Raw genomic sequence first — 27668 nt, 5'->3', positions numbered from 1 at the left:
AGAGCTCCCATACATAATTACGCTGCTTTCTCCCCATGCATAATGCCTGCTGATGACTTTGGCTGGCTGTAGCCTGGTGCGTTGTGCTACCAAGCACGGGCTGTTCCCTCTCGGCTGTTCACAGCAGAATTTTAATGGGCCCTTTAAAGGGTGAAAACCTCAGGCTGCGTCTCTCTGCCCTGGCAGGAGGGAAGGGGGGGAAGTTAGAAGGGTTTTGGGAGACACATGGAAGGAGTGGGAGCGGGGAAGGGAGGGAAAAGGCAGCGTAACTAGCAGTTGGGTAGCGATGCCTTTGTGAGGCTGTGGGGGGAGAGATCAAAAGGAAGGCTGGCAAGGAGAAGGAGCTGCTGGAGGAGCCAGAGAGGGGGCCGGATTCCTGACGAGGCAGAATTAGGGGCGCGGGGAAGGAAACAGAGGCTCCGGGAGACAGCAGGAGACAGCGCCAGTGCAGCAAGAGCCTCCACGCTGAGAAGCTGGAGCAGGGCTCCAGCACGGACTGGCAGCGGGGACCAGACACTGCTCCCGGAGCAGCAAGCCCAGCCGGTGTCTCTGCTGGGGCGGGGGACACAGCGCTCTCTCCCACCGCGCTCTGCCCAGCAGCCAGGCCTCATGGACTGCAGGGCAATGCTGGACCATCACAGCTGCAATGGTAACGTATTGCCTGCGTGCGCTGGTCTGCGCGGGGAGCAGAGGGAAGGGCAGGGTGGGCTCGTGGCTACGGCAGGGAGCTGAGGTGGGGGGGGTGTCACTTCTGCCCTCTGCCGCTGGCTCTCCCTCTGACCCTGACCCTGTCACTTCATCGCCCTGCCTGTAAAACAAGGGATGTTTTCCCTCTCATCCACCTTCACCAGCCGGGTGGCAAACTCTGCTGGGGACAGTCCTGGAGCGTAGCGAGGAAGTCACGGCAGGAACAAGCAATGCTCAGGCTTGTCCCGTGCTCAGCCTTAGTTTCGGGAGAGTGGGGAGGGAGCCTGGGGGGCGGCTCTGATGTGCTCAGGGCCAGTCGGACCCCAGAGAGCACGAAGCAGCATCTAATTTTAGGCCGGCAGAAGCTGCAGCAGCTACAGCCGGCATCTGGCTTCTTCCACTCGGCCTGGCTTTGGCTGCGGTGTGGGTCACAGGTGCTGGGGGTGCTGGGGTGGGTGCAGCCTGCTGGAGTCCGGCCGTGGCCGGGGGAAGGTGTTGTCCCAGACTGAAGCTATTTCAGGTGCCCTGCACCCTTTCCCCCACCCTGTCTAACTGGGGCAGGTTATTGCATGAGTGCATTACTGTCTCGTGTTGGGTCTCGCCGGGTCTGTCCACTGCTGTGTTGGGGCTGCGGGGGCATAGGGGCAGGAGCTGGTGGGCAAAGTCACCCATTTCTGCCCAACTCAGGCGTCCTCACCAGGGAGAGGCCTGTAGCACTGAGCTGTCAGCTGCGAGTTCAGGCTCCAGTGCTGCCAGGTCCCCGTCAGGGACCAGCCATGCGAACAGCAGGCAGGTGCTACCTTCTCTCCCACTGTTGATCTCCACCTGCGAATGCCAGGAGCAAAGGGGCACGGTTTGGCCTGTTCCCATGCCCCGATGCCGGGATGCCGGCTCCTGGCTGGAGAGGCAGCACGGATGCCAGGTCCCCTTGGGTCCCGGGGCCAGCACGTCTGGGGCATCAGCGCTGAGCTAAAGCCGGTTCCCGCTCACCGACCCTGAAGTCGGAAGCGTCGCATGAAGACGCGTGGGATCTCCATGGCCGGCTCCTGATGTTAAGCACAGAGAGGGAGGAGGGAGATAAAGGCCTGGGATTCATCCGCTCTGACCTTTACACGAAGCATCCTGTGGTGACGGGATGGGAGGGAAAGGGCAGCCGGGAGAGCCGTGGGCCAAGGGTGGATCTGGGGGGGGGGGGGGGGTGCAGGGGCTGTGGTGCATCGCCATGTAGCACTGCACGGATGTTCCTCCAGTTAAAAGGCAAATACAAGCGTCACTAATCTGCTTGGGGCCTGGCACCCCCGTGCCTCCCACCCCGCACCCCTGCACCCCACACGCTCCCCTCAAAGCCCCTTGGTGCCCGTGACCCCCTCCAGCCCCTCACAACCCCTGTGAGTCCCTCAGTACCCTCCCAAACAGTTCCCCTTCCTTCTTTACAGCCCCCAACCCTGGGGAAGGTGAGAGGAGGGCTGTAACTGCTCTCCTCCTCCCCACCGCCCTGTCCTCCCCATAGCATGCCCATCATGGGACTCTACTGCCCTCCACCCTCAACATACAGAATCAAAGAGTCGGGGGCAATGGGGGACTCACTCCAGGTGCTGGCACTGCCCCTGTCCAGGGAGACCAACCCCTCTGGGTCCACTCCTGCCCGGCTTCATGCCACCCTAGTTGCACCATTGATACAGCCTCTGTCATCTATTGCGTTGACTATCCCAGGAAAGGGGCATTGCAATGACTTACATCTTTGCCCCAACTCTGCAGCCCCCTTCTGCCTCTGACTGCTGGGCCACTGCTCCGCTCTGCCTGCTTTTAACCCTGCCGCTCCTCTCCCTGCTTCTGATTTGTTGTGGGTTCGAATCCCCTCGGAACAAAGTGACCCATTTCAAGTTCCTAGATAACATCCCAGCTTTATTGGACAGGGGGTTGAGCAGAGAAGCATTATCAGGAGTAGCTATTAGAAGGGATACTTGTAGAAGAAAGGCTAGGTTGACTGGTGGAAGATCAAGGGTCATTAACATCTATGGAGTGAAGAGATTAGCAGGAATGACGTAGATGATAATGAGCCATGAAGTCAGTGGACTCCCTTAGCTGCTGCTTGCATAGAAATGCAGCTGTCCTTGACAGGCAGTTTGTTTTAAACTTTTATTGGAGCAGGAATCAAAGTGGCTATGCTATCAACAGCCTCCACACTGGATCCTCCCTGGCCATGGGTTGAATGAAATGTTAGCTGTGGAATGGAGGGAGCGCCCTATTGCAATATGCAGTTGCGGTGCAATGTAGGTCTATCTGGTTGTGGCACGAGGCTTGGTGCAGGCAGGCTGCAGGTGGGACAGGAGACAATCAGGAGCTACATGACCCATTAGGAGGGTGGACTTGCAGTATATAAGCCCAGGGCCCATGCTGGGCAAGCAGTTGGCCCTGGAGGTGGCTGAGAGAACATCTTCTGATTCGGATGGCTGCAGCTCCTGAATGACACCTGGAGGTTTGGCAGGAGGAGGTCCTAATAGGCCTGGGAGCAGGGCCAGAGGTGTGGGAGCAAGGCTAGAGCCTGAGTGAAGGAGGAGAAAGGACCATGGTGGGTCCAGGTGCTTGGAAGTGGAAAGGGGATGGGACCAGAGAAGGTCCAGTGCTCGGGGGGGGTGGGGGGGGGACCAGAAGGATGTCACTCGGGAGTAGTGGAGAGATGGGAGGCAGGCTGGGCTCAAGGATGGAGCCAGAACAGCTCAGGCCCAGGAGTAGGGTAGAGTGAATGAGATCTTCTGCAAGGCACGACCGTGGGTACTCAGGAGGACAGAGCCCACATAGTTAGCCCTTGAGGCAAGGAGCACTGAGATTGTCGCTCACGAGCAGATGAGAGGTCGCTCGGGAATCCCTGGGGCAGCGTCCCATTTCTTAAAGGTACATCAAGGTGTGGCAGGTGAGCAGAAGGGGAAGACTGGGGTAAAACAAGAGCTGAATAGCCACCAACCAGCACGTATCATGGCCACCCCTGGGACAGGCCTTTGTTACAGTAGTGCATTAGAGTATAGGTCCAGTAGCTGGAAGCAGTGTGGGATCTAGAGATATGGGCAGGGGGACCAAGACAGCTCTGTAGTTTTGCTTGCAAGATACTGGGCTCTGGGCTTGCAATGTGCTGGGGTGCTGGAGAAAGTGAGGGTGACTTTGGTTTTCTATTGGGGTGTGATACCCAGCAGGTGCAGGTCTACCTGGAGTATTGAGGGCACACACTGTAGTATAGACTGGGTTTAGGTCTTGCTAGGTCCAAGCCTCGATTAACCTGAAGTGCTGTTGCTACTTTGTTAACGCTTACGGAGTGAAGAGATTAGCAGGAATCAAGTAGCTGAAGTCAATTGACTCACAGGTGCCACATTGGGGGGTTACGGGTCTGCAAACTCTGAGGAAAAACATAATCCAGAGGGTCTGGCGTGCGGCTGTGACACTCCTTTCCCAGACTCATGTCTGGGCAGCTCGAGCCATGGGCAGACCCAGCGCTAAGGTGTTTTCTAGCTGTTTTCTTACGGCTGAATGGATGTCTGCTCGTGCATCTATGGAGTGGAGCTGATCCTCTAACTTGAAACATGTGTCTGGACATTTTTTTCCCCTGTGGAAGTTTTGGGTGTGATGTCTGGTGTTGTGTCAGGGTCGACTGTGTCATTTTACTAAGAGTTTAGCATACAGATTTGTCTGGGCTGGTTTGCACAGGGCTGATCCTGCCTCGGGCAGGGGTTGGACTAGATGTGACCTCTGGATCTTCTCTGGGATTCTTTGATTCTCTATGCTTAACTTGCACAAAACAGAGTTTAAGGTTACAGGTCTTTGGCTTCTGCTCAGAGCCGCCGAACAAACCAGAAGCAGTGAATCCGCTGGAAAGCACTGCGAGAAGGAAAGGCAGACAAGGTTCTTTGGGTGAATCTGATATCTTTTATTAGACCAACTTAAATAGTTGGAAAAAAAAATTTAAGCAAGCTTTTGGGTTTAAAAACCCTTTGTCAGGCTGAGGAAGTCTCTGCAGTTGGTGTGTGCTCTTCCTGGATGAAGAGAATAGTAAAAAAGCCAGAGGCTGGGGTACATACAAGATAGGCAGTCAGTGAAGATGTAAATTGAGGAGTCAGTGGGTGAGAGACAGGCTGGGTGGGGTGGAGGGGGATGAGTGTAGCTGGTAAAGAGCAGAGAGGTACTGAGGAGTCAGATGTCAGGCAGGTTATAATGTGTCATAAGTCCAATGTCTAAATTTAGTCCATGATTTTTTTGTATCCAGTGGACTGAAGTGAAGTTCGTAGGCTCATCTATGAAGGGTGTTTTGTAAATTCCCTTTGGGGATGAGAACCAAGAGACTGGAGAGAGCGTGGTTGTCTTCTGAGAAATGTGTCCCCACCGGTATTTGGATATTCTTGTCTTTGGTAGATTTCCAGTGTGCGTTCACTCTGGTGCGCAGGTGTTGTTTGGTCTCTCCTACGTATCTTCCATCAGGGCATTGGATGAGATATACCACATTTCTGGAGGTGCAGCTGTAGGATCCAGGAATGGTGCTGGTTCTGCTGTGGGGTGTAGTAATAGTGGGGGTGGTGGAGATGTGTTGGCAGGTTTTACATTTCTTGGCATGGCATGGTCTGAATCCATTCAATCTGAGGAAGTTTGCTTCTGGTGATGAGGTTAGCGAGGTTCGGTGCTTGTTTGAAGGCTAGGATGGGTGGCTCTGGGAAGATCTCTTTATGAACTGGGTCTCTTTCTAGTACGGGTTGCAATTGTTTGAGGATTTTCCGTATGGGTTCGAGGGAGGGGTGATATGTCATAACCAGTGGTGTGCGATTTGTGGGGGGTTTTCCTTTGTACTGCAGCAGTCCTTCACGTGGTATCCAGGTGGCTCTTTCAAATGTGCGATCTGTCTCTCTGGAAGAGTGTCCTTGCTGGGTGAAAGCCTTTTTAAGATTGGTGAGGTGCCAATCCCGGGTGTTCTTCTATACCCCTGCAAGAGGGGAAGGATTTTGTGGGCGGGGGTGATATCTTTTATTAAATCAACTGCATAGTTCAATCAAAGAGACCGCTGCCCCAATAACCCTTGCCTGTTGCATAATTCCTGGACGATCAGGGCTACAGCATCACTCCAACACTACAGCCATGCATGGGCATGTTAAAGTTTGTTCACTTTTCACTCTGCCCACGCCCTCGGTGCAAGAAAAGGTGGTGACAAATGCAGAATTAAAAACAAAGGGCCGAAGGGGATGATTCTTCCAAGAAAGGCTCAAATAATTGCATGGCATGGCAAAGTGCAGGAGGACATCTGTCAACTTAAAAAAATTAGCTCTGTAACAGCAGTGGCTCTTTCTGGGTGCATTTGTGCGTAACCGGCAGCATCCAGAGGGTTAAAGATGTGTTCAAACCACAGGAATGTGGCACCATAAACCCATCAAAGAAAATGCTGCACACACATAATCTGAAAAGAGACGACCCAGCATTTAATTTGCCAGCATTTAACTCACCATCTCTCTCTCTCTCTGCAAGAAGTAATTGTTTAAGTCTGGCTGGTCCACGCCACATATCTGAGAGCAAACCAGTGCAGAAGCATCAAGGGGCGGCCGGCTGGCACTGCCTTCACGCAGCATTTTTCCACACCTGCTAGAGCACAAGGCACTCAGGGTCTGTTGGGACCGGTCACCCCGATCTCCCACCCAACTGAGGCCATTTGAGCCTTTCTGACCAGGGAATGCAACTGCAGCTGGGCTGCTCCCTGGGTAAAGAGCCGTGCGAGCAGGGTCCGGGCAGAATGAACTGCTGACGTCTCGGATGCCCTCTGCGTCTTGCTTTTCCCAACCAGCCACCCTCACCGGGTACATGGCCGACCCGGCAGGAGGGCATGCCTTCCAGCAGTAGCAATCAGGAGCTAGAGATGCTTGCATCGGTCAGACCTAGCCCTCATCATATCCTGATGGGTCAGGAATAGCTCTTATGTTTTCAGGGAAGCCCAAGCTTTGGGCTCTTGCATCTGATCTGGGTGGAAAGAAGCATCCTCCAGCCCCAGGGGACTTTGAGCAGCAACATGCTTGGGAGTGCTATGGGGGAGTGGAGGAAGGGAGGGGGAGATGGGCATCGGGCCCAAAGAGGCTGGGTTTGAACTGGATCTGGCCATGACAGCGTGTGGGTCAGAGGGGCTTGGCTTGTGGTCTTGGTGTCTCCCTGTGCTTCGAGGCCCGGTTTCTCTGCTTTCTAGCAGCACCAGGAGTTTCATGTGTCTTTGGCACAGCTGCCCCTGGGCTCTCTCCGACTCAGCTGGCTTCCTGTGCCTGCTTTGCAGGGCTGTGCGGGATGGAGGCCTGGGTCCACGCATTCGTTTGCTTCAGACACAAGGAAGGCATGGCTTCCCTACCCTCATCAGCCCGTAGCTGCATAGACCTACCATGAGAATAGGCCTCAGAAGGGACCTACCTGCCTCTGCAGAGGAGGCCTTTCCTGGGCTGAGACACTGGCCCCAAATTCACTAGGGGACTAAAGCTCTTGGCACGTTTTGGGACAGGATGTGGTGGGGGTCAGCGCTCTCTAGCAGATGATACTCTTCTGCACTCAAATTAGGGTTCAAGAGCTTGCTTTGTTCTGGGCTGCTCCAAGCTGGCCTAGCAGCAGCCATGCCCACGGCAGGATGCTTCATTCACTGGATGTCAGGGTCTGTCCTCTCACTTGGGAGCATTTCCCCCAGGCTCCTGCAACCTGGGTCCCCCATCTACATGGCAAACAGCCCTAACCCTGCTTAGCATTTTAAAACCAACCAAATCAGGGCCTGAGATATTATCAGAGAATCATAGAAAATGAGGGTTGAAGGGACCTCAGGGCGTCACATCTAGTCCACCCCTCCCTGCTCCAAGCAGGACCAGCCCCAACTACATCATCCCAGCCAAGGTTTTGTCTACCTGGGCTTAAACACCTCTAGGGATGGAGATCCCATCACCTCTCTGGGGAGCCTGGTCCAGTGCTTCACCACCCTCCTAGTGAGAAAGTTTTTCCTAATATCCAACCTCAACTTCCCTGGCTGCAGCTTGAGCCCATTGCTCCTTGTCCTGTCGTCTGCCCCCACTGAGACCAGCCCAGCTCCATCTTCTTTGCAGCCCCCCTGCAGGGAGGTGATGGCTGCTATTCAAACCCCCTCGGTCTTCTCTTCTGCAGACTAAATCAGCCCATTTCCCTCAGCCTCTCCTTACCAGTCATGTCCCCCAGCCCCACAACCATTTCCATTGCCCTCCGCTGGCACCTTAAGTCCAAAGAAGTTATACCCACTGAGGCAGTGGCTCTTAAGTCAGCACAGCCTGACCAAAGTCAGCAGAGCATGGCCAGATCTACAGCAGCTTCAAGCACCAGCTCTCGGCTCAAAGCGAACAGAGCAAAAAGGCTGGGTTGTATTCCAGCAAGAGACATAGAAGCCGTGCAGGCAGCCGGCACCCAGCTAAGGGGCCCAATTAGTGCCCAGGAAGATAATGGCATCTGTGACAGCGGACCAGTCAACCAAAAATGGCTCAGTACTTCCCTCTGCCAAAGGCTTTCTGTGTGGCCTTGGTCAAGTTGTTTAATCAGAGAATCATAGAAATGAGGGTTGAAGGGACCTCAGGAGGTCACGTCTAGTCCAATGTCCTGCTCTAAGCAGGACCAGCCCCAGCTGCATCATCCCAGCCAAGGCTTTGTCTACCTGGGTTTTAAAAACCTCCAAGGATGGAGACTGCACCACCTCTCTGGGGAGCCTGTTCCAGTGCGTCACCACCCTCTTAGTGAGAAAGTTTTTCCTAATATCCAACCTCAACTTCCCTTGCTGCAGCTTGAGCCCATTGCTCCTTGTCCTGTCATCTGCCCCCACTGAGACCAGTCCAGCTCCATCCTCTTTGCAACCCCTGTGCAGGGAGCTGAAGGCTGCTATTCAATCCCCCTCGGTCTTCTCTTCTGCAGACTAAATCAGCCCATTTACCTCAGCCTCTTCTCACAAGTCATGTCCCCCAGCTGGAGTGCACAACCATTTCCGTTGCCCATCACTGGACTCTCTCCAACGTGTCCACATCCTTTCTGTAGTGGGGGGGTGGGGAGAGGGCACAACTGGACACAGGACTCCAGATGTGGCCTCCCCAGTGCTGAATAAAGGGGAGCAATCACGTCCCTCGATGTGCTGGCAACGCTCCTCCGAATGCAGCCCAGGATGCCGGTAGCCTTCTTGGCACCCAGGGCACACTGCTGGCTCCTGTCCAGCTTTTTGTCTCCTGTCCCCCAGGTCCTTTTCTGCAGACTCCTTAAGCAGACCTTCCTGACAGGAACTCAGTGCTAGATGATTTCTCTAATATTTCTATTACCCAGTGCCCAGAGACCTGCATTAGCATCATGGAAGACTGTGCTAGGCGCTGCGCAGACATGCAGAGTCCCTGTTCCAAAGAGCTTTCCATCTAGGAAAACGATGGATAAATGAGGAGTGGGGCCGAGGCCCGAATGCAATAGAAACTTATCCTATAAATACATAGGACGGCCCTGGCTGCCTGCTCATGGGTGAGGCTTATGGGGTCCTCCCTGCCTTGCCAGCCTTGTCTTTCCCTCTTGCTGGGGAGCAGATGGGGGTCGAGAACGATTGGCCCTGGCCACAGGAAAGGAGCTACTGGGGTGCAGCTGCCAGCTCAGGTGAACCCCGCTGGCCTGGGGAAGGGCACGGGGTCTCGTTATGAGATCCATGCATGGGGCACCTGGGATCTGCCACCTGACCCCAGCTGAGACCCAAGGAGGATCTAATGTCCCTATTGGTAAAACCCACTGGGCAGGATGGAGGCATCGCAGCAACTGTGGGCACGTGCGTGCCCCTTCTCAAGGACTAGAGAGTGTCAGTCTCCTCCAGGCCTTCCAAAAATCACTCCCCAAATCGAGCCAGCCTGGATTGATTTGCATTTTTATAACCCCTTCCCCTCCTTTTTTTTTTTTTCACTTGATGTTGGCCCCTCCTGTCACCCGAGCACTGACGTGCGTGCTGCTCTCGTTCAGATGGGCCGTGAAAAGCAGCCACTGCCGAGGCCCCCCCAAAAACGCGGTATCTTCTGCCGGCCCCGCCGTTGCTGCAGCTCGCGAACCAACCTGATTCCCAGGAGCGGGGCTGCTGCGGACGTCACGAGTGATGAGGCTGAACAGATTTCTTGGCAGGCTCAGCGAGTCCATACATCCGAGCTGCGGCTGCTGTGGGTTTTTCTGGAGACTGGGGATATGTGTGTGTGCATACGAATTCAGCTGCAGGCGAAACACAGGAGGCCGTGTGTTGGAGGAGCGGGGGGGACTGTATCTCTTGGCCACGCTGGAGGATATTTTTTCCCCCCGCTCAAATCCTAGAAAGGTTGTTGCCAGCAAAAGGGGAGGAAGATGGCGGCTGGATTTTCACAAGGGCTTCGTTCCCAGCACCTCTACTGGGAATGATGGAGATGGCTGGGTGCTAAGCCTGGGGGAAATCAGTCTGGTTTCAACACTGTGGTTTCAGAGCGACTGTCTTTCCTGGTCTAGTTATACCAGCCCACGCTCCAGCATGGCCACCGTTAGCTAGCTATAAAGTGGCTCGTACTGGTGCAGATTTCCCCCGTCCGTATAAGGCGAGGGAGACTGGGCTACGTCCAGACCACTGGGCTACATCCAGACCGCAGTGGGCACCTTAGTGGCGAGGTGACAGGATAAAGCGATCCACCATTTGCATGCAAAAGCTCTGATTCAGTGAGACCGAGCTCTCTCGAGGGCTTCAGAGATGGGGCAGGACGATGGAGGAGAGACTGGAGAGTCGCTTAGTCCAAGGACCCACTCCTCCGAGGGGGCGTTTGCTGTGCGCGGGTGCCCCGCTGACCCTAGGAGCTCAGGGCTGGCGTCTCAATGAGACCAGTGAAGCAGCCAAGCTGGGAGCACTGGGAAAGACCAGCCGAGGCTCCCAGAGCTGGACACAACCCATCCCTGCTCCCAGAGCTGGGTTCGTGGCTGGGATTTGGGGGGCCAAGCAAGGGCCCGCCACGAGCCCGTCTCCGTTAGAGACCCGGGGACCGCGAGAGCAACGGGGGCAGGCGCACGGGTCTTGGGGCAGTAAGGGGCGAGGATGGACCCCTGAGAAAGCTGACTTTCGGGGCTAGGGATGGGGCAAGGGAAAGCAGTGGGGAGGGATGGGGTCCTGCGGGGCCAGGCTGTCCCGGGCTTGCCCCTCGGCGCAGGACAGCGCGTGCTGCCGCGGGGGAGGCTCCTTTGTGCGGCCGGGCTGGGTGGGCGGACCCGAGCTGCCTCCTCCTTCTCCTCCTCCTCCTCCTCCTCCTCCCCGGACCAGGCTGCCCTGCCCTGCCCGGAGCGGAGCGGAGCGGAGCCGCGATGTACGGTAGGCGCCGGCGGGCACCGCGGGTTCGAGCCCCGGCCCGGGGGTGGCCTCGCCCCCAGCTGGGGAGGCGAAGTGGAGGGTCCTGGGCTTGCATCGACTGCTGCTGGGCAGATCCCTGCGGCTGGGGTTGGGGTTAGGGTTGGGGTGGGGGGCTCCGTGCCCTTGGCTCCCCTGCAAGGCACCGGGGTGTCTGGGGTCTGCGGTGGGAGAGGCTGGCTGTGCCTGTTTGCAGAAAGCATGCCGCAGGCTGTTCTCCCCCTTCCCGCAGGCGCTGGGCGGAGGTTTCCCTGCACCCCGAGGTGCCTGGGGTGCAGGGAGAGGGGCTGGCCAAGGTGCCCTCTGCCCGGCGGGCTGGCCGCACGTGCGCCTCTGCCCAGCGCAGGGATTCCCCCCTTGGAGAGCCTGAGCGCCAGGCCAAGTGCGTCAGCATCTCGTGCCACTCCGGGGGGACCCGTGCGTGCGCACGGGCGGGCAGAGATGCCCCTTTCTCCCCTGGCCTGTTCCCGAGCACCGAGCTCAGCCCTGGGAGGCTTGCAGGGGCCAAGCTGCTCTGCCGGCTCCGTTATCCAGCGCTTTGTAGGGGGGAAGCTGGTCTGTGCCGGTGGCCCGGGGACCAAAGCGGCTGGAGGTCTCCGTGGCGGCCCAGCTGACTCCCTCGCGCGACCGGCCCCGTGCTCCCTACAGCTCAGGGCTGGGGGACGCATTGAGCCGAGCTGCCCTACTTGCTCGCCAAGCCTCTGGGGCAGTCCTGTGAGCTGGCACCCTTGGCCCTTCGCTCTTAATGCTTTTGGCCCGTTCCAGAGGCCCCCACTCCAAAATTTTGGGCCACAACAAACTCTTCCTAGGAGGAGCTGGAGGGCTGCGGGGCGACGGCGAAGCCCTGGGAGAAACCCCAACGGGCGGTTGCCGAAATCAGGGTGGTTTCCGACTGCCCAGGTAGCGCCCCTGCTGCAAACGCAGCCCCGAGCCATGCTGGAAAGCGTGGTCCCAGCAGGTGCCGGTCCCAGGTGGCTGCAAGCCCGGTGGGATCCCTCTGGATGAAAGCAGTGCAGGAGGAAAGCAGAGGATTATCAACAATATTTAATCTTTTTACTGTGTCTTGAGCGGTCCAAGGATTAGATGCTTGACTCGTGGTTGGGGGCTTTCTTCCACACCCAGTGCCAAGCTGCTGGCCGAAGCATGGGCAAGCAGGGCATATTTCCTCTGTGACCTTGGGGGGTTCCCTCTGTCCTTTTCTGGGGCTGGCGGGTGTATGGGGTGCGCATTATTCCCTTGAATTGTCCTTGCTGTTTCAAGGGGAGAGGGGCGGCGGGGATGATACTGCCTTTCCTGTCTCCTCTGCTCTGGAAGTGCTGAGGCACCAAGCGTGACAAGTGCCGACTCAGCTGCCCGTCTCCTCCACCCCCACAGCGGTGCTTTTTGCAATGTGTGGGTGCTGCGCACCCTGCCCCGAATCTACCCCACGCTGTCAGACACCCGCGTACTTATGCCTGGGGTCTGGTCAGCTCCTTACGGCTCATCTGGCCTGGATGGGGCTTGTACCTGCTTGAGGCGATGGGCAGGGGCAGTTGGGTGCTCCGTGTTTGCAGCCCGGTCTCATCCCCTTTTGGAGCCTCGCATGAAGCTGGAAGAGTGGCCTGAGGTCCAGGCAGAGCGATGCATGTTCGGGGAGCACAGCAGCATTTGGGCTGGGCCCAAAGAGTTCACCCCGCTGTGGTGTTTGTATCCTATTTGCCACGAGCATCTGCTCCTCTGGCGTGGCTGTTCCTAGCGTCATTGCTGCTCTGGCTTCTTCCCCCTTGGATCATGTGCCTCCTACTAAGCCAGTTTGGTGCCAGTAGATGTAGGGGCGGTGGGGCGGTAGATGTAGGCTTGATGGCATGTAGCAGGAGGTGCCAGGTGGCACAAAAACTGGTGCATTGGCACGGCTGGTGTTGGAGGGGGCTGCTGAGTCCCCGTCACTCCCTCCATCAGCCCACGGAGCAGGTCTCCGCTCCCTTGGAAGTGGCCAAGCCCGTAAGGCAAGTGGCCGGTGAGAGTGCAGGGTTGGCACAGAAAGGGAAGGGCAGAGCTGGTCCTTGTCACTGGAAGAGCTGGAGGAGCGCTTTGGACGCCACCCCAAGCTGCAGCATTGTCGGTGAATCTGGATGGTGATCGGTTTGGGCCTTCGGAGGATAGGGCCCCCAAAAAACCTTTCTTTGGCCCTTGGGTGTGCACTTGGGTCCTGGCATGGGCGTGCTTCTGACACCCCCAGGGAGATGGGGAGATCCATGGTTCAGGCCTAGGACTGGGACCCAGGAGCTCTCTTATCCTGCCTATGTGTCCCCTGCTTCCTGTGCATCTCATGACAGCCTCTGCCTCAGTTTCCCCTCTGTGTGACATGGGGAAGGGTAGCTGCTGCCTCCAGGGCAGGCTGGTAGGCTTTGGATAGCAGCTGAGGGATGCTGGGAGGGTATTGCTGCGCCCGATCCTGTAGGAACAATGCCACCCTCAACTGTGGGGTTGGACTCGAGTATGTTGCTCAGTTTGGACGCACTTTGTTGGGACTGTCGTCCTTCCTGTGATGTAGATGGGGAAACTGAGGCATGGAGCGGTTGAGGCTGCATCTTCCAAGGGCTAATTTTGAGTGCCCAAACCAAGGGCCTGGTTTTCCAAGGCATCAAGTGTCCCCAGTTCCAGCAGAGATCAGTGGATTTGTGCCTCAAGCCAGGCACATTTGGGTGCGTCATTTGAAAGTTTGGCCCTTGGTGACTCCTGGGGTTGCATGTCTCCCCTCGAGGGTGGTCTGGCCGGGTGGATGAGGTGGAAGGGGATGCATGGTTATTAACCCTGATCAAGCTGCAGCAGAGACGATGGCAAAGGCTGTCTCAGTGCTGCCTGTGCTCATCACCAGGGTACTCCGTCACCAGAAAGACCCTCTGCTTTCCACACTAGCAGAGCTGGTTGGATCAACAGAGAGGAGAAAACAAGCCTTTTCCACCACCCCCAGACCCAGTGCTGCATTGCCGTCCCTGGGTGCCAGTCCGAGTCATGCTTCTCTCCATCTGGCCTCTCCGGCAGACAGGGTGTCACTGAGTAAAGATGCCAGAAATGTAGCGGTGGTTGGGTATGCAGCACGGAGCATTTCCTAGAGCCGTCTGGCTTGGCAAGCTGGGAGGAAAGAGGTGCAAAGCCTGACTCAGATCCTGAACTGAGTGACGTGCGAGTTGATTCTTGCTAAGGAGGGGCCGACTGCACCATGCTGGAGCCTGGCAGGGTGCTGCCTGGCCCAGGGCAAGCTTCCCCAGCCGATGCCTCGTGCTGTTTGCCCGCTCTTCAGGCTTGTGCATCCTCCTGAGTGGAGGCCAGCTCTGCCCATCCCACAGAAGACAGGTGCCCTGATAGCTGAAACCATGCAGGGCTCCCTGGGCGTTCAGCCCTCTCTTCTAATGGGTGACTCATTCCAGGTTCGTCAGAATATTTAGCATGTCCCAGACTCCGGGTTTGAGCATGTGTGGGCTGGCTTGTGAGTTAGCATCTGTTTGCGGCTGAATCACAGGCTTGTGTTGAGTAAGAACCTTGCAGCTTTGACTCCCTGAGTTGGAGTTTGTTGGCATGAGACAGTCCCCCGACTGTTTTCAGCAGCGGGATTTTAACCCCAAATAGTTCCCTCTGGAGCTGGAGGGCGATTCCCTTGCTAGCAGCAGTAGTAGGCTGCTTTCCTGTGTGTGAAATGATCACTAAAGGGGCAGGGGTGCGACATGGCAGCTCCCATGAGTGCTGAGTGCACCGGGTGCCCTTGGAAGTGCAAGGTGGGAGGCTCCTGGCTGGGACCCCTGCCTCTCCCAGGTCCTTACAGTGCAGTCGTCCGGTTTTCAGCCCTTCCCTGCTCCCTCTCGCCTGAGCACCCCAGAGCCGCATCTCGCGCTGGCAGTGCAAGCAGAGATCCCGCACGATTCCTCAGGAAACGGTGAGCGGAGGCTGTGTTTGCACGCCTGTCGAAGCGTGATGGCAGCACGCATATGAAACCTGTCCCAGCTTTCAGCTCTGAGATCATGGCTCGCTCGGGTCCAGTCACCGCGATGGCACAGATTTCAGGTCCCAGATACAAAGCCGACGCTATCGTACTATCATGGCTCTGGTATGTTGAGTGGTTTAGAGCAACTCCAGGTCTGTCTGTGCGTGTTGTAGCTGCAGCCCTGATGGCAGGTCCAGCCACGGGTTAGTGTACGATGCTGGCTTTGATCATCAGGTCAATTCTGGTACTCCAGGAAAAGGACCATCAAGCCCCGGTGTGACCTTCCAGGAGCTTTTTTGGGTGCGGGGGCTGCTGCTGAAGAGCCTTTCTGCGGTCGTCCCCAGGCATCTCTGCTCTCAGCTTCAGGCCGACTGGTGTCTCAGTGCTTTCAAGAGAGCTGTAAACCCATTGCCTGGGTTTGGAAAAGCAGCGGGATGCTTCCCGCAGATGCACGGCATGCTCGGAGCCCAAATGACAGCCTTGGTTAAGGAGCAGGATGTCCTGATGGATCCTAGAGGCAGGATGTGATAACACCCCAAGGAAAAAACTGCCTTCTTGCCCACTAAGCAGGGGCATGTGCCGGATTCACTGCCAGAGGTGGGTCAAAGCACAGGCCGGGGTTGCAGAACGCATTAGGTCTATTCCCTGGCTCTGCCCTAGCACAGATTTCCTGGCTCCGTGCCTCAGTTTCTCCATCTGTTAAGCGTCTTGTGATAAATTTCCCCTTGCCTGTGTCGAGAGAAAAGCCTGCGTAGCCTCCGCATTCATCTGCTCAGATGAAAAGGTGACATTTGGCTGTAGCATGAAAGCCGCTGTCTTGCTGGGCCCCACCAGGCTGGCGAATTTTAGCCCTGTCAACCTCTGCAGACCATAGTCGTTGCAATGTGCCGTGTGGCCGCACACCCATAAGTGCCAGCAGCTGGGCACAAGGCTCGGTGCTGTTGCACTAGCATTTGCTGTAAGGCCGACTGGTCCCACGATGCCTTTGCCATACCCCTTATGTACTGCGCCCCACGCCTCTTTGGACACAAACACTCAGATTATCTAGGGGATGCTGGGCTGCAGGTAGAAAATCCCCAGAGCAATGGATGGGAAGCTGCGCAGAGCCGGCGTAGATACCCCCAGAGCATTGCCACTGCATGCAGTCTGGAGAGGCCTCTGCCAGGGTGCAGTGCAGGGTCCGGGAACCACGGCTCTTACATCCTTATAGTGGCCGTTACATTATTGCACCCGGTTGGGCAACAAATGTCATCGTTCCCTGGTTTTGCAGAATTGGGGCTTTTCCTGCAGTGCAAACAGAGCCTAAATGAGCGCTGCTAGATCCTGCCTGCATTAGCCTGGCCTCTGCAGCACAGTTGCATGGTAAGGGGTGCAGCCATGGAGAACAGAGCCCTCCTGGCTCCCCCCCTGTTTAAATGGAGCTGTTGCCGTTGGGCTTCTCCTGCAGGTTGCTGGACTCTGGGGTCAGAGGCTTTCGGTCTCCCCGCGACAGCTGGCGGAGAGGCAGGATGTGGCTTTGCAGCAGTTGAAGTGTTGGGGCTATTTCTGTGCCGCTGGCTTGATGCCAGATTTTCTTTGTCTCTTTGCAGCCAGCTTTTTCTTTATTCAAAACACCTGTGGTTTTTTGGTTTTTTTGTTTTTTTTGGGGGGGGGAATCTAAAAAGGAAAACATTGGATGATTTTGATTAAAAACATCATAGAAGATCTGGGTGGATAACACGCAGGGGAGGTCTCGTGCTCTGCTTTCTAAAGGCTTTTGCAGTTGTCTTCTGTAACGACGTTGCGGTAACGAGCCCGGCTCGTAGCAAACGCCTGCTTTTAACTCTTCCAGCTGCAAGAACCGGATGGGTTCATTCCCACACTGCAGAACCACACAATCATAGAAAATGAGGGTTGCAGGGACCTCAGGAGGTCACATCTAGTCCAACCCCTGCTCAAAACAGGACCAGCCCCAACTACATCATCCCAGTCAAGGCTTTGTCTACTTGATTCTTCAACACCTCCAAGGATGGAGAGCCCACCCCTTCTCTGGGGAACCTGTTGCAGGGCCTCATGACCCTCCTAATAAAAAAGTTTTTCCTAATATCTAACCTAAAGCGCCTGTGCTAATCAGGAGATTTGACCCGGGAATCGGCTAACCCTGTTATAGCGAACACCCCCTTTTAATGAACTTTTCTCTTGCTCCCCTGGGGGTTTCTCCTAAGGGGTTGTGCTGCACGGTGCCCGGCTGTGTTTGGTGTGCCGAGTGCAGGAGAGGACTCCGTGCCTGGAGACTTACGCCAGCTCTGTATTAGGAGAGCTATATGCAGAGATGCTGCAAGTGCAGCTGGTGTTCGAGGAATGTGTAAGGCGACTGGCCCCTGGGGCCCCTGCCAAACACGTCCCTGCTGTCCTCTGTGATTCTGTGAATAACATCCTTGGCCCGGGGGGGGGGGCTCATGCATGGCCAAGGTTTCTTGCCTCTTGCTTCCTGCTGAGACCCTGGAGCTGGGCTGGCTGTGTCCCCCACTGTAGCCTTGATCCCCACTATATACCTTGGCTCTGTCCCCCATCCCACTGGGCACTGTTTTCACAGTGAGTGTCCCACTCCTGGTCCTATCCAGCACACCTGCATTTCCTGATGCTGAGGCTCTTTGCTTCCTTCGGCCGTTTGCTACGCTGTGCAACCACCGAGAAGCGACATTCCCCAAGACCAGTCCTTCGGCTTTAGGGACTGGCTGTCCCAGGCTGGCAGGCACATAACGAGAACCTCCCAGTGCGGATCCGTGTCCTGAACGGGGAGTTGAGCTGTGTGTGCAAGGGCCCTCTTGTCCCTGGTGGGTGCTTCCAAGGACCTGCTAGGTCCTACGGTTCGAATAAGCACGCAGCAGGTCTTCAGGGAGCATAAACTCGCCGTCGCCTTTATTCCTGCGATCAGTCCGGTGATCAGACTGGCCGGCGGCAGGGACAGTGCAAGGGGAAACACAGATCCAAAGGGCACTTCTGCCGTGCTTTTTCTACATTAAAAGTGCTTCCCTCCAGCCCACAGCATCGCCCACGCGCGATCAGTCCCATTTGATGCCATGCACCGTACCATTTGCTGATTAACGGAGGCAAGGATTTCTGTGGGCGATCTCTTTTGTTGGCCCAACTGCAGGGTTGGGATAAAGCTAGACCGGCTTTTGAATGCCAGGTGATCTTCTGTTTAATTAAGTTATTTTATATGACGGCATTGCTACGTGCCTCCCCAGACAGGCGCCAGGTTTGGGTTGTATTGTGCTCCGTGCTTTTCTTCCCTACCACGGCTCTTCATACGGGTTTTGTGCATCGTCTTTCCAAGCGTTGTGATGCTCCCTGCTGCCATCCACCGAACTGTACAGGTTTTTAACTCCTTTAGCTCCAGGCTTGCCTTAAAGCTTATACCACCGTCAAATATTAATCTGGCTGTTTTTCACCTTGGTGGGCTGTGTCATCAATGCTGCGGGCTGGGCCGAGCAGCTGAGTGTAAAGAAGGTAAGGCCAAATCCTCAGCGGGTGCAGACTGACGTACATTGATGGTTTCTGAGGATTTACGCCCGCTGAGGACCCAGACCATGGGAGACAGATGACGTGGGTTGGATTTAAAGAGCCTCTGATGACTTGGTATCACAAGTGCCCCGGGGTTTTATATTAGCCGAGGGCTGATCAAGACCAGCGTGGTTCATAGTGATGCGAGTCAGTGGGTGTGGGGGTCCTGAGACCTCTTCTGGATCGTGCCCACGATAAGCTTCAAACAAGCTCCCTTGTAAAATCATGCTATACAAGGGATCGGTCCTATCCAAATCACATAGGGTGCTTTGGATGGGGCTGCTCCTGCCTCTGGCAGGGGGTTGGACTGCATGACTTTTGGAGGTCTCTTCCAGCCCAACTTCACTAGGATTTCATAGTTTCATATTTTTGTAGACGTTAGGGCTGGAAGGGACCTTACAGATCATCAGGACCATCCCCCTGCACTTGGGCAGGAAGGACATTTCTATGCGTCTGTGCTCTGAAATGAGCACCTCTCTCACCCGCTCCCTCTTCATCACTGCGGGTTTCCAACGGGGAGACAACACAGAAATAAATCTAGCCCATCCAGGCCAGATTTGGATTTATCAGATCCAAAGTCTGCTTGGATTTGGGAGTGAAGATCAGCTTGGAGCATATGGTCTGTCCTGCCGGCTTTGTGCAGCTGATCGTGCACAGAAGCAAATCAAAAAAAAAAAAATTAATCCTAGCAGATGAAACATCGGTGACGACGCAGCTGCGCCAGAGCGCTCCAGACGTGAGAGGCACAGGGTGTTATTATGTCGCAGGCCGAGTTGTGAGCCACGTCTCACCTTTCCTGCGCGCAGAGTAATGTACCCTGTAATTCGGTCCTTTGTTTGTGCAGCTGGAGCCGCAGGCACAGTCCCCCATAGCCTTTTGCTTCCCCCCACGCGGGCGTCTTAAAAGAAAGCGTGTTTCTCTTCCAAGCGCCGGCAGCTGCTCCAATGCCAGGATCTGGAGGACAAGCAAAACCCAGCCCCCCCGTACTGAAGGCTTCTGGGATTCGGAGCAAACACGGACAGCGATGACCGATACCTGGGCTTTTTCTCTGCCTCTCTGGGATGCCGGGGATGGGATTTACAGAGCCAGCTCTGCTGCCACGGGGTGTCCCTCTGACGTCCAGTCCTGCGGTGTCCTCAGCGCCCTTGCTCATGTTCAGTGGGAGCGGTGCATGTCCCGCGCCTCTTAAAGCCAGGCTGTTTGCTGAGGGCCTCCTAAATTTGGAGCGAGGGGCTTAATTTCTGGCCACCGAGACAGCGTGTCAGCATTTGCACCGAGGAGCGCGGCAGGGGCCTGCCCTAGGCAAGAACCCAGGTAAGCTCTGAGTCCGCTCCGAGTTTTGCTTCTGATGTGCGATGTCGGGTGAGGCGCATCGCCTCTCTGTGCCTCAGTTTTTCCATCTGTGAAATGGAGAGAAGGAATGTGGCTCTTCTCGGCGGAGCTCTTTGTGAGTGGAAAATGCCAGAGGAAGCTAAAAATGGATCGTAATGTTTCTCATGGGTTTAGATAGTTGTTTTCCTGGCAGCTGTCTGGCAGCTGCTCGGCTGGGGGAGTGGGATTGCTATAGAGGTATGCCTGCTCGGGCATTGGAAACACTTCCCACGAATAGAGCTGTGCACATCAATCCCTCCGGCTCCCAAGTCTGGCTTTGGCAGTGCCCTACAGCACCCTGCGGAGACGATTATGAATAGCCGGGGAAACCCACCGGGCTTTTCCACCTGTCTGGGGCACAGATGGTTGGCTGTGAGCAAGCCACTTGAGCTCAGTGCCTGGGAATGAGAGATGAAGAGATGGGTCCGAGCTGATTTTGAATGTCCAGCCCAAGCTCAAGTGCATTCTTATAAGCTGTGTCCTTATGAAGGTTTCCGTCACCTCACGTGTGAGTATTTAAGGAATAGATACATTGAACCACCTCCATAGATCTCTCTGGCAGGGGCAGGATCTCCTATGAAATCCCATAGGACAGTGGTTTTCCAGCTGTGGTCCGCACGCCCCTGGGGGGCTGCAGATTGCATCTAACGGGTCTGTGAAAGATGACTCCGATCAATCAAAAGTATGCGAATAGCCACACGGCCAATCCAAAGTGGTCTGTGCCTCCATTTGACATCTCCAAAGGGGTCCGCAAATGGAAAAAGGTTGAAAATGGCAGCCATAGGACCTTTTCGTAACAGATTCGTCTTTTTTTTTTAATTGCACAGCTTGTAATTAAAGGGTGGAGCTCGTTGTCACGAGTTGCGGTGGAAGCTGAGAGTTCAGCCAAGGGACTGGACACGGGCTTGGAGGCAAGGGGCATCGGTCGCTATTGAGCACGGGGTGAGGGGCATGGCCTCTGTATCCGGCTTGCCTGGACCTTCAGTGCTGGAGGCATTGAACCCATTTGATCCCGTGATCGAACCCATTCGCCATGACTTAACGGCTGCCTTGTAAAATATTATGGCTGATGTGAACCTTGGCTTGCAGGTTTGTGCAAAATTTCCACTTCTGTAATGGAGCCCGAGGTTCCCGCACGTTCTCCTCTGCCCGGCACTTTGCTTTGCTAGTAGTGACACGTTCAAGACACGTGGCAAACCTAATTGGGTTAAACTTCGAAGCCTTGCAGACAGGGACATCCGTAGCTGTTATTGCCGGGAAAACAGAGGACCAGAGAAGCTAATATCTTCTCCGTGAGAAACAGGCCGAGCTGACTTGCGCGGAAGTTGGAGGTTTTGCACAGTCCATTAATTTTCAGCCTGCCGAGTCAGCCTCCAGGCACCATTTTCTCCTTCCTTCTCCGGTAGTTTTCTTATGTCCTTCTGCACTAGACCGTCCGCATTTTCCTATGCCCCGTCTCTGCACGGCAGTGCCCACAAGACTCGGAGACTAACAGAGAAGCGGGGCTGGAAGGGAGCTCCAGATGTCACATCTAGTCCAACCCCCTGCCCGAAGCAGGATTATCCCGATCCAGCCAGCCCAGACCAATCCATCATCCAAAAGAAAGAGACCCCTTCCTGCCATTGGGTTACCTACCTTCCTCCTCCACTTTGCCTTGTGAATTATAGGGTCTTTTGGGGTTGGGGGCAGTTTGCACTGTTCTGTAAGTACCCAGCCAGTGCCTAGCATGCAGCATGCAGCAGGGAGCAATGGGCTTAAGTTGCAGCAAGGAAAGTTGAGGTTCAATATCAGGAAAAACTTTCATGAGGAGGGTAGGAAAGCACTGGAACAGGCTTCCCAGAGAGGTGGTGGGGTCTTCATCCTTGGAGGTTTTGAAGACCCAGGTAGACAAAGCCTTGTCTGGGATGATGTAGTTGGGGCTGGTCCTGCTTGGAGCAGGGGTTGGACTGGATGTGACCCCCTGAGGTCCCTGCAACCCTCATTGTCTGTGATTACATGATTCTCTGAATGAGCCATTGGCTTGCTCCGTGCTTGACTGTTTGAATGTCCAAAAGTGGCTCAACACGCAGGAAGAAGACTGAGAGTAAACCTGTATAGCAGGAATGAGAGGGGCACGTAGAGCAGCTCAGCTTTGGACCAGGGGTGTTGGCAGGAGTCACATGCAAAGAGGGTAATGTTACGAGCCAGCGCGTGTTTGGGAATTACACGGTGCTTGATTTTCTGCCTATCAGTAGCTCTCATGTTTCCATAAGGGGTAATGACTCACAGGACCGTCCTGTAGATCCCACAAGACTTAAATCAATTGGGTACGGTAGAAGCGCCATGGGTTTTCCCACATAATTTATCTGAATGTAGTTGAGCCGGATCTTCGGCTGGCATGAAATGGTGCCAATATGGAGCCAACATAAGACCCTTGAGGATAAAGGAAGGGGCCTGGGCAAATGACCAAGTTACCATGAGATAAAGGAGCATGGCAGCTTAGCTGCACTGTGCCCGTGCGTCTGCACTTACCCAGCAGTAGGTGACAACTAACCATTACCAATGGAGTAACCATAACCAACGGGTTAATCATTTCTTTTTAAAATCGGGTATGATTTCCACTTTTGAAATCCCTGTCCTTAAAGAAAGACACCAGCAGATTAGTCCAGATTAGCGAGGAAAAATAAATCATCGTTCTAAAATCAAGGCCATCTTGGAAGGTCAGGGACTGCCGTTAACGAGGAGCTGTGGATGGCCTGTAACGACGGGGTGGCAGGGGTGTTTTGAATTCAGCCTCACGTGCATTATGGTGAATCTGTCCTAATAAATAGCCAGCCATGCTGCAAGGGGCCTTGTATAGCCAGCACCTAGGTGGCAAGTTAGCTGTTTCACTGGATGGGATGCTGTAATAGCAGAGTGGCAAGAATAGTTAGTGCTCCTATAGCACTTGTCATCATTTGTTCTCAAAGGCCTTTACAAAGGAGGGGGGAAACATCACTAGCCCCATTTTACAGATGGGTAAACCGAGGCACAGAGCAGTGAAGTGACTTGACCATGGTGGTACAGCAGGTCAGTGGCAAAGGTAGGAAGGAACAGACGCCTGGTCTTTTGAATTGTTATTCCAGTCCTCCCTCCCTAGCTGCCGTGGTGAACATGCAGCAGGCTCCTTCCTGCAAGCAGCCCCCAGGGAAGGCTCCTGCCGAGCCCGAGAGGAACTGCAGAATTGGGCACCCCCCGCCCCGGCGGCTTCAAGAGATGCCCTGATGTGGGCAGCGCCCCTGGCAGCTGGGATGCACATTAGAGGCTGCAAGAGATTATTTATTCTGATGCATCCATCCCACCCTGCCCAGTTTAATACTGGTGCCGGGACCCTCCTGGTGTCGTGCCCGTTCCTCCCCATCCCCAGCAGCGATGAGCTAGCCCATGCACCCGACCTTCTTTTGAGCCACCCCGTCCCCATCCTCTGCCAGTCACCCGCATGTGGGACAGTGAGCGACACAACTGGTCTGCCCCAACCTGCCCGGGCACAATCTTCATCCCCTGCTACACGTTAGGTGTATGACACGATTCACCGATCCATCCCAGTACCATTCAGCAGCTTGTCTAGCGTGTCCTGGAAGGGCATCACCTTGTAGCTCCCGTCGCCTGCCTCGTCCCTGGGGAACTAAACTGCTGAGGAAGTCGACAGGAAACGAAGGAAAGTGCTGATCTCTTTGGAGCTTGGCTTTTGCCAAAGCCCCTCATCAAATGTGTGAACTCGATTCCACTAAGCGGATTTAGGGAAAGGCTCTAATTCAGTTACAGGCAACGCCGGCGCGGCTGATAACATCGCCTGGCTTTAGGCATCGCTTTTCTGGCCAGAGCCGGAGCGCTGACCTTCACGGGGTATGCGGCTTAATGAATATTTTTCAGGATTAATTGCCGTCAGTTTGAGGTGCCTTTCGTGCTTTGCAGACAGAGCTAGGGAAACTCTGACCCAGTAATGAGCTACTTCATGCAGGGTTTATGCGCACGGCGCAATTAAAAGCGGGGAGGAGAGAGACGAATGCACGTAGGCTGCAAGGCCAAGCGTGGATGAGCTGTCCGGCGCTGGAGTTTGGATTTGAGGATCGTTTTTGGTTGACTGGTCCGCTGTCACAGATGCCATTATCTTCCTGGGCACTAATTGGGCCCCTTAGCTGGGTGCCGGCTGCCTGCACGGCTTTTATGTCTCTTGCTGGAATACAACCCAGCCTTTTTGCTCTGTTCGCTTTGAGCCGAGACCTGGTGCTTGAAACTGCTGTAGATCTGGCCATGCTCTGCTGACTTTGGTCGGGCTGTGCTGACTTAAGAACCACTGCTTCAGTGGGTATAACTTCTTTGGACTCAAGTTGCCAGCGGAGGGCAATGAAAATGGTTGTGGGGCTGGGGGACAGGACTGGTGAGGAGAGGCTGAGGGAACAGGGCTGATTGAGTCTGCAGAAGAGAAAACCGAGGGGGATTGAATAGCAGCATTCACCTCCCTGCAGGGGGGCTGCAAAGAGGATGGAGCTGGGCTGGTCTCAGTGGGGGCAGATGGCAGGACAAGGAGCAATGGGCTCAAGCTGCAGCAAGGGAAGTTGAGGTTGGATATTAGAAAATAACTTTCTCCCTAGGATGGTGGTGAAGCACTGGAACGGGTTACCTGGAGAGGTGATGGGATCTCCATCCTTGGAGTTGGCAGGGATGATGGAGTTGGGGCTGGTCCTGCTTGGAGCAGGGGGTTGGACTAGATGTGACCCCTGAGGTCCCTTCAACCCTCATTTTCTGTGACTTTCCGATTCCGCGAGGGTTTTGTGCGCACGCCATTGGGAAGCCTGGCCCTGGTGTCTGCTGCACGGGGCAGGACTGGGTGAGATGCCTCTCCTGGAGGCTCCCTCGCACACTCCTCTGCAGTGGGAGCGATCTGCCCGGGTCGTGTCACTGCATGGGTGCGAGCGGCAGGGTCTCTAGTCCGGCCCCCTCCTATGCACGTAGCAGAGTTCATTGCACTGCCTCGAACCCTTCCCGGGGAAGTGGGGCTGGCCCAGCCACGACTGTCTTGCTGCATGGGGTTGCTTCGTTCCCTGGGCAGCTGGTTCTGCCGGGAGCCTTGCTCTTGTGTACCCAAGGATGCTTCATCCTATTTTTTCATTTCTGTTTCCCTTGCTTGTCGCTTCCCGGCTCCTCCAGATAGCTGCAGAGACAACAGTATTGGGCCTTGCCCTCTGGCTTGGCAGTCCCCCCTATCATGCTTCCTCTCCTTCAAACGTTGCCTTCCTGACCCTGTTTTTTGTCTCTCTGATGATCTTCCAATGCAGATCGCGGCGCTGAGGCCCCACCAGCGCCAAGAGGCGCACGGTAATTGGTTTGGCTTGTTTTCCACCTGCTCCCCCTCTCCTCCCACAGTGTCGCTCTCAGGAGCCCCAGGCGGCACGTGCAAGCTGGAAGCAGCTGTGCTTCTTCTCCCTAGCCCGGTCTCTGCTGCTTCGCCGTGTCGCAGCCTTGCGCCTGATTTAGTCCTTTCCTTCATCCCTTTGCCACTGCATGATGTTATGATGCTGGGCTGCAGACCCAGGGCCGGATCCTCCCCCCCGTGTTCGGTGTCTACACCTGATCCTGTTCCACCCTGCTCCTGTAAGACCTTGAATGCAAGAGCCAGTGGGTCATCTTGCTCCTCCTCCGCCTCTTTTGTGACTTTGCGTCCAGGCAAAAGAGCATTTTGCTGCAGATTGCTGCGGAGGGTAGGATGGGGACCAGTGGCCTGAAGCTGCAGCAACATAGGTTGGTTTAGGTTGGATCTCAGGACAAACTTCTTCACTGTCAGGGAAGCAGCAAAACAGATGCCCAGGGAACGTGAGGACTGTCCATCGCTGGAGGTGGTGGGCAGCCACCGGGTGGGCATGATTTATGCATCACCGTGTCTGTGCTTTGCTGTGGGGATCTCCCTGGCTTCTGGGCTTTGCTGGATGCCCCCAGCCCCTTTCTGCTCCATACGTCAGGGGGTTTTAAGTCTCTCCCAGAGGAGCTGGGTGTTGGATACAGCCCAGGCTGGGGATGGGGACCCAGCTCCTGCTGGGACCAAAGCCAGAGGGTCCTGCCCCTGCGCTCAGGGTCAGACGGAGGCTGCATTTGGGGTCAGGAAGGGATTTGCCCTAAGGTCAGATTAGTCTGGACTGGGGGGTTGCCTTCCTCTATAGTGGGGGCACGGCCTGTGCCTGGGATCTCTTGGCCACGTATTAACAGCTTGTGGGAGCAGGACATTGGGTGCTGTTCTCCTGCGCTCCCTGGAGCAGGCTCGGGTGTGATGTCTGGTGTTGTGCCAGGATGGACAGGACTTTTTTGAAGAGTTTAGGTGATGGATCTGTCTGGGCTGGTTTGGACAGGCCTGAGGCAGGGGGCTGGTCCCTTCCAGCCTGACTTCTCTATAACTCTACTCTAATCTGGATCCCACCTAAGTCTGAGGCTCGGGAGTTGGGATGAAGCAGCCCTGACATCTGTTCTTCCTGGGTGATGCCCAGACTTCTTTGGACCATGCTCAATGCTTGCCATGGGATCCGCTCCACATCCAGCTTGAGGTGGTCCCTTTCCCAGTGCTTCGTGGGGTAGGGGTGAACCCCTGGAAGATGCCCACGACAACCCGGGGAGTCCTGCCTGGATGCATCCGTTCCCCGCCTGACTCTTGGCTCGGGATAACGATTGACGTCTTGCCTTGTGACGAAGTGATGCCGCTGGTCTCCATCGCTAGGGGCTTGGCATCCTAGTAAATGAAGCTGGCAGGGCTCTCCGGGGTATAACCAGCTCTTTAAAACCTCCAGAGCTGTTCGGGGTGGGGCCTGGTCCAGCACGGGGTCACCCTCAGAGCAAGGTTTTTCCTGATCTCTCCCTACATCTCCCCGTTACACTCCTTGTCCTGTCTCCAGTGAGAACAGCTGATATCCAATCCATCCGTCCTTGGGCTGGAAGACGTTCTCCAGCTATCCGCTGCAGACTAACCAGCCCCAGCTCTCCCAGCCCTTTCCTCCCAGGTCCTGTTTCCCAGGGCACCCGGCAGTCAGTACAGCAGGATCATGCAGGTGAGAGGACAGATTTGAAGCAGATCCTGAAGGAGACAAGAGGAATGAGTCCGAGGCCAGGTCTCTAAGTAGGTGGGCTTTCAGGTAGATGTCAGGAGGCCACGCTCTGGCATCTCGTTCAGACCGGATGATCTCCCCTTTTCCCTCCAGAAAGGAAGCAGCATTTTTTCCCAAACCTGAAAGACACGGCCTTGGCCATGAGCATGGCCCATCCATCACCCAAGCACGTCACAAAGCACCCGGCCGGCCGCGGCTTACTAAAGTGCACTGTCCGCGTTCATAATTAAAGGAGCAATAGTTTGCAAAGGCATCAAGGCAGTAAATAAAAGTTGCAAGCGGGACCAGCTCCATGGAAATGACTATAATTATCCCCGATTAGATCAGCTTTCTCCGAGCTCCAGCAGCAAAGCAAAAGGTCCCTCTTAGGTTTTTTTTGCTGCTGGCACAAGTGCAGCTGTAACTTGCCGCGCGGTAAGGTAACGATTGTGCAGGATCTGGAAGGGGAGGGTGGAAAATAGCAGCTGAGTTTATCAAGAGAGATTAAATCACCTGGGTTTACATAGAGCAATGCTGCAGGGGGGAGAGTTGTCTGCCTTTCCCTTTCCAGCCCCTCTACCAGGAGATCAAATTATGCCTTATAAATCGCACACTATCATTGCCTGATTGTAGCCTG

At 55.4% G+C, this 27668-nt stretch overlaps 1 protein-coding gene across 5 annotated transcripts in view; it reads left to right on the top strand.

The window, feature by feature from the left end:
• Nucleotides 1-348: 348 nt before the first annotated feature.
• Nucleotides 349-27668, top strand: part of EFR3B (EFR3 homolog B) — a 103887-nt gene continuing 76567 nt past the window's right edge. Inside the window, exon 1 of one of the 5 annotated variants that reach the window (XM_059728243.1) lies at nucleotides 349-649. In XM_059728243.1, coding sequence (XP_059584226.1) covers nucleotides 610-649 — 40 coding nt within the window. In that variant the 5' untranslated portion in view covers nucleotides 349-609. Of the gene's footprint in view, nucleotides 650-10953; nucleotides 11030-27668 lie in introns of those variants that run through there. The other 4 variants (XM_059728252.1, XM_019483784.2, XM_019483787.2 and 1 more) reach the window with 4 other exon arrangements.

This window comes from Alligator mississippiensis, chromosome 1 (assembly GCF_030867095.1).
Source record: "Alligator mississippiensis isolate rAllMis1 chromosome 1, rAllMis1, whole genome shotgun sequence".
Lineage (NCBI taxonomy): Eukaryota > Metazoa > Chordata > Crocodylia > Alligatoridae > Alligator > Alligator mississippiensis.
Note: the sequence above shows the minus strand (reverse complement) of the source record. Positions and strands in the feature narration are given on the sequence as shown.